We start from the raw sequence: 15449 nt of genomic DNA, 5'->3' as shown, positions 1-15449 counted from the left end.
ATTTTGTTAGATGCAGCGTATAAAAGAGTGGATAATGTCATTTTATTTATTTATTTTTTTTAGAAGAAATGGTTCATAAAGAACATCTTAAGGATATGATTTGTGGTAGGCTTTTACCATCCAGTGGTGCGAACTCACATATTGGAGTTGTCAAATGGGAGGCAAAATGCTATGAAAATAATGACAAACACAGCTCAGAGGCCACGGGTGACTTTGAGAGAATAGCAGAGTCAAAAATGCCCATTCACCGTCCTTTCTGGGATTTTTTTGTTGGACATATCAATTCTATCAATTTTTTCTATTTAGAGAGAGAGCACAAAGAGGGGTAGAGGCAGAGAGAGAGGGAGAGAGAGAATCCCAAGTAGGCCTACACCCCATGTGCAGAGCCTGACACAGAGCTCTATCCCACGACCCCAAGACCATGACCTGAGCTTAAAGTTCAGCTTTCAGCTGAAAGAGTTGGATGCTTAACCAACTGAGCCACCCTGGCGTCCCTGAAACCTTCTTTATAGGGCAAAATGCTGCTGTTTCTGTCCGGTTTGCTACTGCCTGGTGGCAGAGTGCATCACTCATTCTCCCAGTTGGTCAGCAGTTCTCCTGCTGTTTTCTGAAAACTATGATGAATCTGTTGTTTCAGGCACCCTCAGTTTGGTCACTAAAATTCAGGTCTTCATAATCTGAACATTGCAACTGGTAGAGATCTCACAGAGCCTGTGGCTGAGTCAGATAATGTAAGCCAATACATTTGTGTGATCGGGGTTTTGTTTTTTTAAGGTGAAGTGATACTGGCACAGATTTATTTAATAATATGAATTTGGGTTATAATATTTTTTTAAAAACACACCTGAAGTGATTTTTTTCTTGAAATCACGCTTCACAGAATGCAAGAGTTGAGGGAGAATGTTCCAAGAACAAACCAATCAGTATGAAGCAGCACTGCGTCCTGGTGCTAACTGTGGCTGTCCTGTGGTGTGGCTTTGAGGGGAGGATACCGCAGTAGGGCAAGGCTGGCTTGGGGTGTTCACGTAGCTCCAGTCTCCTTGCAAAGGCAGTACTAATTAATACACAAGGAGTATTCAAGAACAATGCCTATGGGATCTCTATGGCCCAGCTCTCAATGCTGTGGGGATCCGAGAGGTGTGAAATCCTCAGGGAAGAGGTGAGACCAGAGCTGATCCTGAAGGGCAGGGTTCTGTAGGGAAGTCATGCTAGACAGGAGTGATCTCATAACTCCAGCTCTGTCGGCGCTGAGGTCCTTTTAGGGACTTTCTCCAAGGACTGGACTGACTTCCAGTTACTGAGCTATCATCTTCAAGTCTTTGCCTGTCCACCACCTGCAGCTTTTCAGAGTTCATGGAAAGGCACTACTTTGATTCTAATCCCTGGCAAGATGGACTGGTTGGGCAGGCAGCAGGGGAAAAAGCAGCCATTCTGACAGAATGTGATACCTCCTCCACCCCACTCAGGGCTGGCTGCAGTGGACCACATTAATGCTGCCGTTCAGGAAGGGGACCCCGAGAACACACTGCTTGCACTGAAGAGACCAGAGGCCCAGCTGCCTGCTGTGTATCCCTTTGCTGCTGTGATGTACCAGAACGAACTTTTCAACCTGCAGAAACAGAACGCCATGGTAAGTCTGAGGACTCCAGGTATGAAGGTATTAATTCTGAGTCAAAGCTGTGAGGAAGGCTGTTTAGGAAAGGTGAACAGGGCACAGAGTCTGTAACTCAGACCTATCCCCAGTCCCACTGGCCTCCCTGTACCAATTCCCATGGCTGCCTTCCCCTTTAACTATTGCTTTTCATTTCCATAAAGAATCTGTGTAGTTAGGAAGTGCAGGCCACACTCTGTATAAATTACACATTGAAAACAAGTGGTTCTCATGCTCCGGTTGTCTGATTTTTGAAGCACTTTGAATAATTTTTTAACTGCACTAAAATTTTTAAAAGATATATAATGGTTTCAGATATAGAATTAGCTATGAATCTGCATTTCTAAGAAACAAAGAACATTAACACCATGACTTTAATTTTTGTAAATATAATATGCTGTTTCAAATTCTAATGATACTAAACAGTAATATATAAGGTTACAGTCATGAAAACCATGTGTACAGGTACAAGATTAACCCAAACAATGGAGCAGAATAAAAAGTATTGGAAGCAGAGCCAAGCATTGAATATATGAGAATGCTTGTATTTCAAAAAGATGGAAGAAGGAATGAAATCCTTCTAAGTGTTTAACCATTTGAAAAAGAAAACATGACCTCACTGCACATATCAGACTAAATCTCCAACATAAAAAGTTAAATGTAAAAAGTAACTTAAACAATTGAAGTTCTAAGGAAATGTAGAAGAAGAAGATTGGATTTTAAAAATGAGAAACAGCACTGTTCACCAAAAAAAGGAAGAGGGGAGGCCAAAGGCATAAACAGCCAATTCACAAAGATTGAATTGGCGTATACTATGACAAACACACACAAAAAAAATGTTGAAACTCATTCAGAAGTAAATGTAAATTAACACAAAATACAGTTATTTTGAGAAATCAGATTGGTAGCATTGAGAGATCTGACATAGGCATAAATTTGGCACAGCAGACATCTCCTCCATGGCCGACGGGAGCATGAAGAATGCACCCTTTCTGGAGGATGATCTCAGTAATGTGCATGCTGGTCTTTTACCCATTATCCTGACAGTTACATTGCTAGGAAAAGATCCTAAGGGATATGAATCAAAAAGTTGTATTCACAGGGATGTTTAACACACAGTGTGTCATACCGAGAAGCAAGAAACAAACCACATGTTTAACAACAATTGCACATACTAATATCGAGTGGGGAAAATGAGACTGAAACATTATCTAGAAGTATTTCTGTAATATGAATAAAAATAAGTTCTGTTTTAAAAAACCTATAAATGTTTGTATGAATTAAAAATAAATAAATGGATGTACACTAAAGGGCTTGAGTGGGAGGATTTGTTTTCTTGCTTACCAAGAGTTCTTGTTCTCTAAGTAGGAAGATACTATTTTGTAATAAAAGAAAAATACATTATTTTCCTAAAAGTTCTTTCATTAAGAGTTTCTCCTGCATCACCAGCTTCATCAAGGCTATTCACACGCTAGCCCTGTCATTCTTACCTAGCTGGTCAGGGTCAGCCTGTGGTTGTCCCACCCTGCTGCTGCTTTATTTTTCCTTATCCTTGCTGCTGTATACCATGTTAGATATTTGTGGACAATTCCCAGAAGGGGTAGAGGAGGTGGATCTCAAATGATTCCATCCTGCTCTTTTGGTTGTAATTCTATACCTTCCTTATGTGTTAAATTTATAGTTAATATAAGAAACTCGGATAAAATTTGCTCACATGCTCCCATTTGCTTTGGAAGGTAAAATTATGCCTTGTTACTCTAAAATCAATTGCTGTGAGATACCTGTGGAGAACTAGAAAGCTATAATGCACTTTAATATAAATATTACATTGTATGTATTGAATACAGAAAATATCCTAAATGTAAATACTGTTATCAGCATTTATTTCTATTCATTTTATGCTCCCTCTGTGTTCCTTGAATATAATAGAAGAAATAATCCTTTTGAAGTTGGACCAAGTCAGTATAAAATAGTTGAATGGAAGAGAACATTGAAGGAGGAAGGTGTTCAAAAGTCTCAGATTTGGTTTTTTTAAAGTTTTATATGAGTACATTTGACACAATGTTACATTACTTTCAGATATACAAGATAGTCACTTGGCAAGTTTATGCTTTATGTTTTATGCTATGCTCACCACAAGTGTAGCTACCATGAGATGTATTCTTTTTTAAGATTTTATTTATTTGAGAGAGAGAGAGACAACGTGAGTACAAGCAGGGGGAGAGGCAGGAGAGGGAGATGGAGAAGCAGACTCCCCCCTGAGCATGGAGCCCAACACAGGGCTCAATCCCAGGATCGTGGGATCATGACCTGAGCTAATAACAGATGCTTAACTGACTGAGCCATCCAGGCACCTCGAGATGTACTTTTTTAAATAAGCCAAATCCCGAATTATAAATCATACTTGCTTTACTTCAAATACCCAGACCTCCTAATACATTTTAAAATTTCTACCCAATTATTGGGACACCTGACTGGCTTAGTCAGTTGAGCGTCCGAATTGTGACCGATCATGTCATGGGTCTTGATCTTATGGGTTGTGTGAGATTGATTAACTTTTTTAGGGACTAGAATTGAAATTGGGTTAATGATTTTGGTTTACTTTTCTGAGGTTACAACTTATATGTAAAGTTCTCCCCTTTTTTCCTTACCCTTAACTTAAAGTGAAAATCACTACCTAAAATCTCAACTCACACTATGAGACAGTGACAGTGTCATCTAATCCTTTGCTTAATTGTTTAGTAAGTCTGAGACTGTAAGCAGCTAATATAACTGGAGATAAGAATCAGCTAGGGGAATGCAGTTGTTTGAGTAACCATAAACCATTGGTTGTCATTAACTCTGTCCCTAAAATGATCTGCTAAGAAAAACCCCACTCACTTGTTCTTTAAAGCTGATGAAAAATAAGTGACATTGAGCCCCCTCTTTCTCCTAGGTTCTCAAAATCTTTAACTGTTCATTGTTCTTTGAAATACGCATTCTAAAGCCCCATCACACCCATAAGGCATGCAATTTGGGAAACTTGTATTGCGTATATTTTCCAACAGAACTACTTGGCCCATGAGGAGCTCTTGATTGCAGTGGAAATGCTGTCTGCGGTTGCTTTACTAAACCAGGCCTTGGAAAGCAATGATCTTGTGTCTGTGCAAAATCAACTCAGAAGCCCAACAATAGGCTTCAACAATCTGGATGAATCGTATGTAGAACGGTAAGGGAACATCTTCCAAGCCTCCTTTTATGCAGAAATGTGTGTTTGGCAGATCTCACAAATTAAAGATTTGCTCCTTCCTCAGAAAATGCATCTATCTGTCCTTATTTCCTTAATAGTCCTTCTCATATGAGTCCTTTTTTACAGTAGTTCTTTTAGGGGGACAAAGAGTCTTAAAACGATCATGTTGTGCAATTAATATCTGACTTTGTCATTACCAAAGATTATTTGATAGGCTAAAAATAAAAGAGCTATTGAAAACATATCTTCCCTTGGGCTTTTTTTTTTTTTTTTTTGAGACTGCCGAATGTAGAAGAGTTGGAAGACACTTTAATAGTGATCCAGTCCAATTATTTTATTTTACTGATGAGGGAACTAAACCTGGATTTAAGGGCTGCCTGCTGGGCAACTGAATCCCAAACCCCATTGTTTTGATTGTTAAACCCAGGGAATCCTGAAACCACAGTGGGTCATGGCAGCGGGTGACAACCTCAGTTTAGTATCTTCCATTTCATGTTCCTGAAATATACTACTAGATACATGAAACACTACAGCAGCTCTAGAGAGAAACTTAAGGGGTCAGAATAAGGAGTCCATTAGCGATACAGTAAGAAAAAAGCCCAATTTAAAAAGAATAATTTTGCAGCCTGGATTCTTGTTAACCACTAGGGGGTGATGTCTGCCTAGATTCTGACAAAAGCTCTTTTCAGCTCCAGATTCTAGCGGAACTGCTTAAATAGAGGCTGAGTCGTTCTCTTGCATTGTGTAGAGATGTACAAGAAAATGTAAAAGTCTTTAGATTTTTTTCAAATGCTTGATCACTTGTCTGTGTAGAGAATGACCACAAAGCAGTAGGACAGAGGATTCTCTTTTTCAGTCTTCTTGGAGAAACCGATGCTGTGGTTCTACTTAAATTTGGCTACCTGATTAATAGAACTCCTGAGTCTGTTACCAAGGTAATTTATTTCTACCTCCACTATTTCTAATGACACCATTCTCTTCCCCAAGCTTAAAAACCTTAAGTTCGACTTGTTTTCCTCTGCCAGGCACACTTGTGCTGTGAACAGCCTGCTCATTTCTCTCCCCATCAGCAGCCCTCTACACGATGTTGCCATTTCCCAGCTACCACCTAATTTGACTTTTCACCTCTATAATAACATCCAAATTGTATCTTTTCTGTCCTCATTTATCCTCACCTAACCAGACTTTGCTCCTGTCCCTCAGTGCTTAAGTGGAAGACAGAGCTGGTGAGCTGATCCCTTCCTTACAAAGCTTATAGCCCAGGGACACCTGGGGGGCTCAGTGGTTGAGCATTGTCTGCCTTTAGCTCAGGTTGTGATCCCAGGGTTCTGGGATCGAGTCCCGCATAGGGGTCCCTGCAGGGAACCTGCTTTTCCCTCTGCCTGTGTCTCTGCCTCCCTCTGTATGTCTCTCATGAATGAATAAATAAAATCTTTTTTAAAACCCTATAGCCCAGGGGAGCTCTAATGGGACGTCTTGGTGAGGTCATTGTCACGACTATCCCACAGATTTCACATCATCTCCCCTGCCCTCTAAATAATCATACGGCCTCCCTCCTGATCACCCATTTTGATTACCAAAATCCCTCCCTATTTCCCCACGCCCAATTTGCAAATAACTCATCAAGGAAATAGTCTTACCACCCCATTTGAGAACCCCTTTTACAGCCTCAGAGTTCGAGTATTCTATATGGGAAACTTGGGGAAAAATTTTGCTATTTTTCATAATCTTTTAAAAGTTTGACCTAAGTACTTTCTGGATCAGCTGAATGACCAATAACATCATGAGATTTCAGGGTCCCCCTTGGTTCTCGGACTGACAGTAGATTGGGCCCAAGAGATCTCCCACAGCCTCAGCATTTTGCCTTCATTGTCAGCTTTTTACCCTGGTTCTTGGAAGCCCATGCTGGCAGGTTTTCAGATTGAAGAAAGTTCACCGTTGTACTTGTGCGTGAGCGTACACGTTCTTCATAGCACAAAGGGTGGGACAGGGCCACCTTGATGAATTCACACAAAATGTCTACCTCATTACCATGGCCTCCTCCCTGGGCCTGTGGTTTCCCAGAAAGACGCTTCTGTCTAATTCTCACAGAAATGCTGTAGAGTTGGTGTTGGCTCTAGGCATATGCTGTCCCAGATTAATTGTGCTAAAATGTAGCTATGGTTACAGTGCTCTCCCTGATTCCTGGCTCTCCTCTGCAATAAGAACAGACTCCTCTCTAAACATGTTGTTCTGACCTTAGCTCCAGCTCCACCTCTCCCTGTGCCTTGCACTTGGGTCAAGCTGGATACAAATACACCATGTGCTTTCTGGCCTGTCTGCAGCTGTGCGTGCTCTTCTCACCGTGGAAATGGGGTGCCTGTCGCCTCTCCTGGCACGCTGCTGGAGCCACCTACCACAGATGATGCTTCCACAAATTATTCCCATGTTTCTCCTAGCCCCAGCTAAGGTCATCTCTCCTGAAAACTAGTGTGATGTGGTTAAAGGAACATAGCATTGGGGCCAAAAAATATCTGAGTCTGACTTTTGATGGCCTTTTCTCCATCTAGAGAGCACAAAAACACAGCTCTGCGTCTGCAGAACAGCATGAGGAGTAAATGCTTAGTTCAGTGCCTGTGTCAGGCAAGGTGTTCCACCCGCTAAGGTTTTCCTTCCACTTCTCCTTCCTTGGAACTCCATTATTTCTACTCTTAGGACCCTTCTTGTGCTCTGCTTTTATATCCTCTTTGAGTTTTTGTCTCTTACCCTCTGGACGGAAAGCTCCTTGAAGTAAAGGCTTTGCTTTATTCACCTTGATACCCCTGCCATGTTTGCCACAGGCTTTGCCACATTTGTTTGATGTTAGTAAACATCACTGAACTAGATTGGCATCATAATCTTCTCAAAGCTTCAGAGGTCCCTTTGGAAATGTGATGTTACTGGTCTGCCCATAGCCAACAGTGAGGAGCACTCTGAGAGTCATGGAGGGAGGAGACTTGGACCTCTCTGGGAGGGTGAACTGCAGAGTATTTTCTGTAGCTGGTACCTAAGTGCTAGAGACTAATACTCACATGGAAAAGCCTTTGCAGCTCTGTCACATGACTCCTAAAATCTCTTCCCTTTGGCTACTGTTTGTTCATCTCTAAAGAAACAATGGGCAATTATGGGATTTTTTTTTCTCTGTTCATCTTTAAGCTTTCTCATGTTATCCCCATTGGATCATGTTAAGCACATGAAATGTGCTTAAGGAGTTGGCACTTTCTTGCAGAATGCTCTCTTTCTATAAGGGATGCTAAGGAGTACAAATTGACATTTATCCATCTTGTTACTGGTATTCAATATTATTGTTTATGTATTACTAGTGTAACAGAGTGTTTTCTTAGGCTTCAAATTTTGATAAGGTTAAAATCTCAAACATGACTGTTAGCCACTTACAGGCCTGACTTTGGTGATGCTTCATTCAGCCACAGTTAAAGAATCATCACCGCCACTTTTGAATGATGTTTTTCTCTCTCAAACTACACTCTATAGAAGGCACCTGAGTGTTACCTTAAAGCATGCAGAATTTTGAGAAAATCCGTCACAACCAGGAAAACAATTTTAAACGTAGTGTGATATTACTTTTTTTAACTTCTGCTGTTAGCAATCCAAAAGTGCTGTATAGAAGCTAAAATACATAGTGAATAAATATGTACATAGAGGATTCGTCTTTATTTCCCTGGTGTAATGCAAAAGCAAACTAAACTATTGAGTTTCTTTACTTTGGGCTAGAATAGATCATTTTAGCTTGTGGTTGTAACATGGTCCTATGATGTGTAAATGGGAAAATTGACTATTGAGAAATGACAGTTTCTTAGTGACATATCAAGATGGATAATTTTTTCCCTACAATTTCCCCCTAAAAGACAAGTAATTTAAGTGATTGGCCAAGTTCTCTTTTCCAGAGGGTTGTTCATAGGGAGGAAGGTCAGGGGTCAAAATGAGGTATAAGAGTGCCATTGCAGTGAGCAGACACAGAGGGAGGTTTTTGAGGAGCTGCTGTAAAGCCTTAGGAGAAATGGACAGATGAGGAGGACTTTGCAATATTCCGGTTCAAATCATGTATCACGTCTTCAAGGAAATGTACATTGAAGATGTGTGGTATACAACAAGGTTTCTGGAATTGCATTTGTATTTTATTTGATTCCTCATTGGGCATGTTAGACTTCAGGGTAGCCCATCTGGGTTAAGGTTACGGGGGTAAAGGTCTCTAAAGCTCAAATTTTGGAAGGAACAAGAAAAAAAATTAAAAAAATAAAAAAACACTTGGGACACCTAGGTGGCTCAGTGGTTGAGTGTCTGCCTTGGGTTCAGGGTGTATTCCTGGGGTCCAGAACTGAGTCCCACATCGGGCTCCCTGTGAGGAGCCTGCTTCTTCCTCTGCCTATGTCTCTGCCTTTCTTTACGTATCTCTCATGAATAAATAAATGTTTTGTTTTGTTTTGTTTTGTTTTGTTTTAAAGAACCCTTGATGCAAAGATTGAGAACCTTGGAGGTTCTGAATTTTATCACGTAAAAGTTATCTGAAGTCTGAGCAGAGCCAAAAAAGTGCAAAGGGATGGAAAATAAGAAACAGGGTGGGGGGGGGGAGCAATTTCACAGAATTGAGAACTTCAGGGTTTTTGTTTTTTGGGTTTTTTGCTTGAGTTAGGTATGAGGTTGGATTTTGAGGCACTTTCATTAAACAGCATTTGTACATAAAGTATCTTTAGGAAAAAAAAAAACACCATTAGTATAAGTGAGCTTACTATATGTTCACAAAGCTGCAAGACAATTTTATATGCTTTTCAACTCTTAAATCTTACAATATCTAATTTTGGCCACAAGCCAAATTTTAAAATGCATGACATGAACAAAGATTGAATGCCTCTGATGAGTATAATGATTGTTTTCTCTTCTACAGTTACACGAATGCACTACTCACCATTAAACTGGAAGCCTTATCCCAAGGGCAAGATAACTTAAGCTGGAATGAAATTCAGAATTGTATTGATATGGTTAATATTCAAATTCAAGAAGAAAATGATCGTAAGTATAGAACAGTTCGCTTCTCTTAGCATAATGAGAGAGTAAAGGTGTTTAGACAACTTAGTTTCCTAGATTAGGGCTGCAAAATTTTTGTTCATGTTGTTTTTGAGAGTACACTCTTCTGATAGGCATATATATATATTTATATATAGATTTTATGCCTATAATACTGCACCAACATATTATACACATTACAAAACATATGTAAAAAGACATTAAAAGGATAGAATAAAAATACATAGGTAGAAGTCCTCATGTTTTCTTATTTATTTGTACTTCAGAATTGAATACTCTAGGTAGCTCAGCTTGTTAGGCACTCAACTTTATCTTGACCTTTCAATTGGGCATTTTTTTGAAATACAACATAGGTTCCTGCCCTAGGAAAAAACTCAAAACGCAGACTAACCATTGTTTTAGGATCACAAATCACAATGATTCACCAGTGGTTTGGGTGCTTTGGCTAGTGCAAATCAAGGGTAGGACTCCTCTGTTTGGGTAAGCAAAACAGAAGATCAGATCCCATCTTTGTTTTCTAACTTTTCCCTGGTTCTTTCTGGCAATATCCAGTCCAGGTCTGCTTTGGTGACTTCTATATGTTCTGCTTATATGGCAAAGGTGCATTGTTCTCAGTGCTAAATGGTTGCATTTTTACTCTCATTCCTTTTTTTTCTTTAAGATTGATTGATTGATTGATTTGAGAGAGTGAAAGTGCAAGCAGCAGGAGGGTAAAGGGAGAACCTCAAGCAGACTCCCTGCTGAGCATGGAACCCCACATGGGGCTCAATCTTACATCCCTAAGATTGTGATAAGCTGAAGTCAAGAGTCAGACTTAACTGACTGAGCCACCAAGATACCCCTTTACTCTCATTCTTAAATTGATTAAAAAGCAGGGTGGAGGATGCCACTTTGTCCCAGACTAACAAATAGAGCCTTTGCTTTTTTCAGGAAAAGAATGTCGTAACAAATAATATTTGTATAACTTAAAAAAAAGAATGGGTTTTTGTAGGTGGATATTATTCCTAAGCAAAAATATCTTTGGACTGATACAGCATTTACCTCTCCAGGCAACTGTACTACTGCTATTTTCCATGGGCTGTATAACATGGCCACTATCATATTTCTTCTCATTTTCATGTAATGAAGGGCACATGCCATAACCACAACAGTTATTTCAGAGACTTCCTTATCATATTTCCTTTCTAGAATTTGTGGAATTCAGTGCAGAATATTTAATATATCTGTGTTTTGGTTTGTTTTGTTATGTCAAACCATGGTATTTTTGTTTAAAGTTCTTGAAGTATTGAGTTTGATATACTATGTTTAGATAATTGCTTTAAAAGCTAAATAAATATACCATTGTGGACAGGTACGAATTGCACAATATAGTAATTAAATCATCTAAAAGAGCTAAGGATTTTTCATGGACAACTTGAAAGTGCATTACCCTTCCTATCCCACGCCTGCCACACATTTCAAGGTTTAACCATGTGTCTGAATTGTGATATGGATAAGGATTTGCAGCCAATGGGACATGACAAATGTGGAAGGTGAATTTAATGGAGAATCTGCTAAATGCATTTCCTCAGATTTGGATGCTCTGTTGATTTCTCACTGAAAAGTTCCAGTAGAGCCATAGAGGAGCATCATTTTAACCATGTAGTCTAGACAAGGTATATTTCTTTCTTTGAATTTTTGCTTTTTTAATTTGGTAGGTACTCTTCTTTGTAGGTTACTTCATCTGGTGTCTCAAATATAAAATCTGTAAGAGAACGCCCACTTTTTCATTGGATTAGAACATTATAGTCTTATGTGATGGTTTAAAAAAGTTGGTCAGGCATCTCTGTGCTGTCCACAAGAGACCCATTTTAGACCTAATGACACCTGCAGATTGAAAGTGAGGACAAGGCGAACCATTTATCATGCTAATGGACATAAAAAGAAAGCTGGAGTAACCATACTTATATCAGACAAAGTAGATTTGAAACCAAAGACTGTAACAAGAGATGATGAAGGGCACTCTATCATAATAAAGTTGGATCCAACAAGATGATCTAACAATTATAAACACTTATACCCCCAACATGGGAGCACCCAAATATATGTCAATAACAAACAAAGAAATACATTGATCATAATACAATAATAGTAGGGGGCTTTAACATCCCACTTACAATAATGGACAGATCATCTAAGCAGAAAATCAACAAGGAAACCATGGCTTTGAGTGATACATTGGACCAGATGGACTTAACAGATATAATCAGAACATTTAATCCTCAACCAGCAGAATACGCATTCTTTTTGGGTACACATGGAACATTCTCCAGAATAGATCACATACTGGGTCACAAATCAGGCCTCAGTGAATACAAAAAGACTGAGATCATACCATGCTTATTTTCTTTTTCTTTTTCTTTTTTTTAAGATTTATTCATTTATTCATGAGAAACACACACAGAGAGAGAGAGAGAGAGAGAGAGAGAGAGGCAGAGACACAGGCAGAGGGAGAAGCAGACTCCATGCAAGGAGCCCGATGCAGAACTTGATCCCAGGTCCCCAGGATCACACCCTAGGCTGCAGGCGGCGCTAAACCGCTGCGCCACTGGGGCTGCCCCATGCTTATTTTCTAATAAGCACAATGCTATGAAACTTGAAGTCAAGCACAAGAAAAAAATTGGAAAGACCACAAATACATGGAGGTTAAAGAACATCCTACTAAAGAATGAAGGGATTAACCAAGAAATTAAAGAATCAATTTAAAAATACATGGAAGCAAATGAAAATGAAAACATGACAGTACAAAACTTTTGAGATGCAGCAAAAGAGGTCACAAGAGGGAAATATATAGCAATACAGGCCTTCCTCAAGAAACAAGAAAAATCTCAAATATACAACCTAACTTAAAGGAGCTAGAAAAGGAAGAGCAAATGAAGCCTAAAGCCAGCAGAAGAAGGGAAATAATAAAAAGCAGAAGTAAATGATAAATAGAAAACAGTAGAACAGATTAATGAAACGAGGAGCTGGTTCTTTAAAAGAATTAATAAAATTGATAAACCTCTAGCCAGATCAAAACAAAAAGACAAAGGACCCAAATAAATCATGAATGGGAGAGATCACAACCAACACCACAAAAATACAAACAATTATAAGAGAATATTATGAAAAATTTTATACCAACAAATTGGGCAACCTGGAAGAGATGGATAAATTTCTAGAAACATATAAACTACCAAAACTGCAAGAGGAAGAATAGAAAATTGGAACAAACCCATAACCAGGAAAGAAATTGAATCGGTAATCAAAAATCTCCCAACAGGAGTGCCTGGGTGGCTCAGTTGGTTATGCATCTATCTGACTCTTGATTTCGACCCAGGTCATGATTTCAGGGTTGTGAAATTGAGCCCCTATCATCCTGCTTCACAGTGTTCTGGAGGCTGCTTGAGATTCTCTCCCCATCCCTCTGCCCACCCCGACCCCTTCACTTAACACTCTTTCTCTCAAAAGAACAACAAAGCACAAAAAAACAAAACAAAACAAAAGAAAACTCCCAACAAACAAAAGTCCAGGGCTCGATGGCTTCCCAGAGGGAATTCCATCAGACATTTAAGGGAGAGTTAATACATATTCTTCTCAAACCATTCCAAAAAAACAAATGTTAGGAAAATTTCCAAGCTCATCCTACAAGGCCAACATTACCTTGATTGCAAAACTAAAGTCCTCACTTAAAAGGAGAAGTACGGGCCAATTTCCCTGATGAACATGGATATAAAAATTGTCAACAAGATGCTAGCAAATTGAACCCAATAGTACATTAAAAGAATTATTCACCACAATCAAGTCAGATTTATTCCTGGGTTGCAAGAGTGGTTCAATATTTGCTAATCAATCAATGTGATACCCCACTTTAATAAAAGAAAGGATGAGAACCATATGATTCTCTCCATAGATGCAGAAAAAGCATTTGACAAAGTACAGCATGCATTCTTGATAAAAACCCTCAACAAAGTTGGGATAGAGAGAACATACCTCAACATCATTAAGGCCATATACAAAAGATCCACAACTAACATCATCCTCAATGAGGAAAAGTGAGTAAAGTCTCAGTATACAAAATCATTGTACAGAAATCTGTTGCACTTCTATACACCATTAATGAAGCAGTAGAAAGAGAAATCAAGGAATCAGTTCCACATATGACTGCACCAAAAACCATGAGATACCTAGAAATAAACCTAACCAAAGAGGCAAAAGATCTTTACTCTGAAAATTGTAGAACCCTCATGAAAAAAATTGAATATGACACAAATAGAAAAAAATTCCATGCTCACAGATTAGAACAAATATTGTTATAATGTCTGTACTACCCAAAGCAATCTACACATTAATGAAGTCCCTATCAAAATACCACCAGCCATTTTCACGGATACAGAACAAACAATCCTAAAATGTGTATGGAACCACAGAAGACCCCAGATAGCCAAGGCAGTCTTGAAAAAGCAAAGCAAAGCAAAGCTGGAGACATTACATTTCTGGGCTTAAAGCTGTATTACAAAGCTGTAGTCATCAAGACAGTGTGTTAACTGGCGCAAAAACAGACACATAGATCAATTGGACAGAATAGAAAACCCAGAAATAGACTCACAACTATGTGTTCAACTAATCTTCCACAAAGCAGGAAAGAATATCCAGTGGAAAAAAGACAGTCTCTTCAAATGGTGTTGGGAAAACTGGACAACACCACGCAGAATGAAACTGGACTATTTTCTTACACCATACACAAAAATAAATTCAAAATGGAGAAAAGACCTAAATTTAAGACCAGAAGCAATCAAAATCCTAGAGAAAAACACAAACAACCTCTGTGACATCAACCATAGCAACTTTTTACTAGACGCGTCTCTGGAGGAAAGAGAAATACACAAAAATGAATTATTGGGACTTCATCAAGATAAAAAGCTCTGCACAGCAAAGGAAACAGTCAACAAAACTAAAAGGCAACCTATGGAATGGGAAAAGAATTTGCAAATGACATATCTGACAGAGGGCTATTATCCAAAATCTGTAAGGAATTTATCAAGCTTAACACCCCAAAACCAAAAAATCCAGTCAAGAAATGGAGAGAAGACATGAACAAACATTTTTTCAAAGAAGACATACAAATGGCCAACAGACACATGAAAAAGTGTACAACATCACTCATCAGGGAAATACAAATCAAAACTACAATGAGATGCCACCTCACACCTGTCAGAATGGCTAAAATTAACACAGGAAACAACAAATGTTGGTGAGGATGCAGAGAAAGGGGAACCCTATTATACTGTTGGTGGAAATGCAACCTGGTGCAGCCACTCTCAAAAATGGTATGGAAGTTCCTCCAAAAGTTTTAAAAATAGAAATACCCTACAACTCACAATTGCACTACTAGGTATTTATCCAAAGGATACAAAAATACTGATGCAAAGGGGCACATGCACCACGATGCTTATAGCAGCATTATCAGCAATAGCCAAATAATGGAAA

At 39.0% G+C, this 15449-nt stretch overlaps 1 protein-coding gene across 3 annotated transcripts in view; it reads left to right on the top strand.

Annotated features, from left to right (window-relative positions):
• The window catches only part of IQGAP2 (IQ motif containing GTPase activating protein 2), a 295353-nt gene that overhangs the window by 182016 nt on the left and 97888 nt on the right, over positions 1-15449 (top strand). For all 3 annotated transcript variants that reach the window (XM_072736972.1, XM_025998283.2, XM_025998284.2), the window contains 3 exons: positions 1467-1630; positions 4699-4859; positions 9802-9926. In XM_072736972.1, the coding sequence (XP_072593073.1) occupies positions 1467-1630; positions 4699-4859; positions 9802-9926 (450 nt within the window). The remainder of the gene's footprint in view (positions 1-1466; positions 1631-4698; positions 4860-9801; positions 9927-15449) is intronic.

Source organism: Vulpes vulpes, chromosome 14 (assembly GCF_048418805.1).
Source record: "Vulpes vulpes isolate BD-2025 chromosome 14, VulVul3, whole genome shotgun sequence".
Taxonomy (NCBI): Eukaryota; Metazoa; Chordata; class Mammalia; order Carnivora; family Canidae; genus Vulpes; species Vulpes vulpes.
The sequence above is the reverse complement of the archived record's forward strand: the minus strand, read 5'-3'. Positions and strand labels throughout refer to the sequence as shown.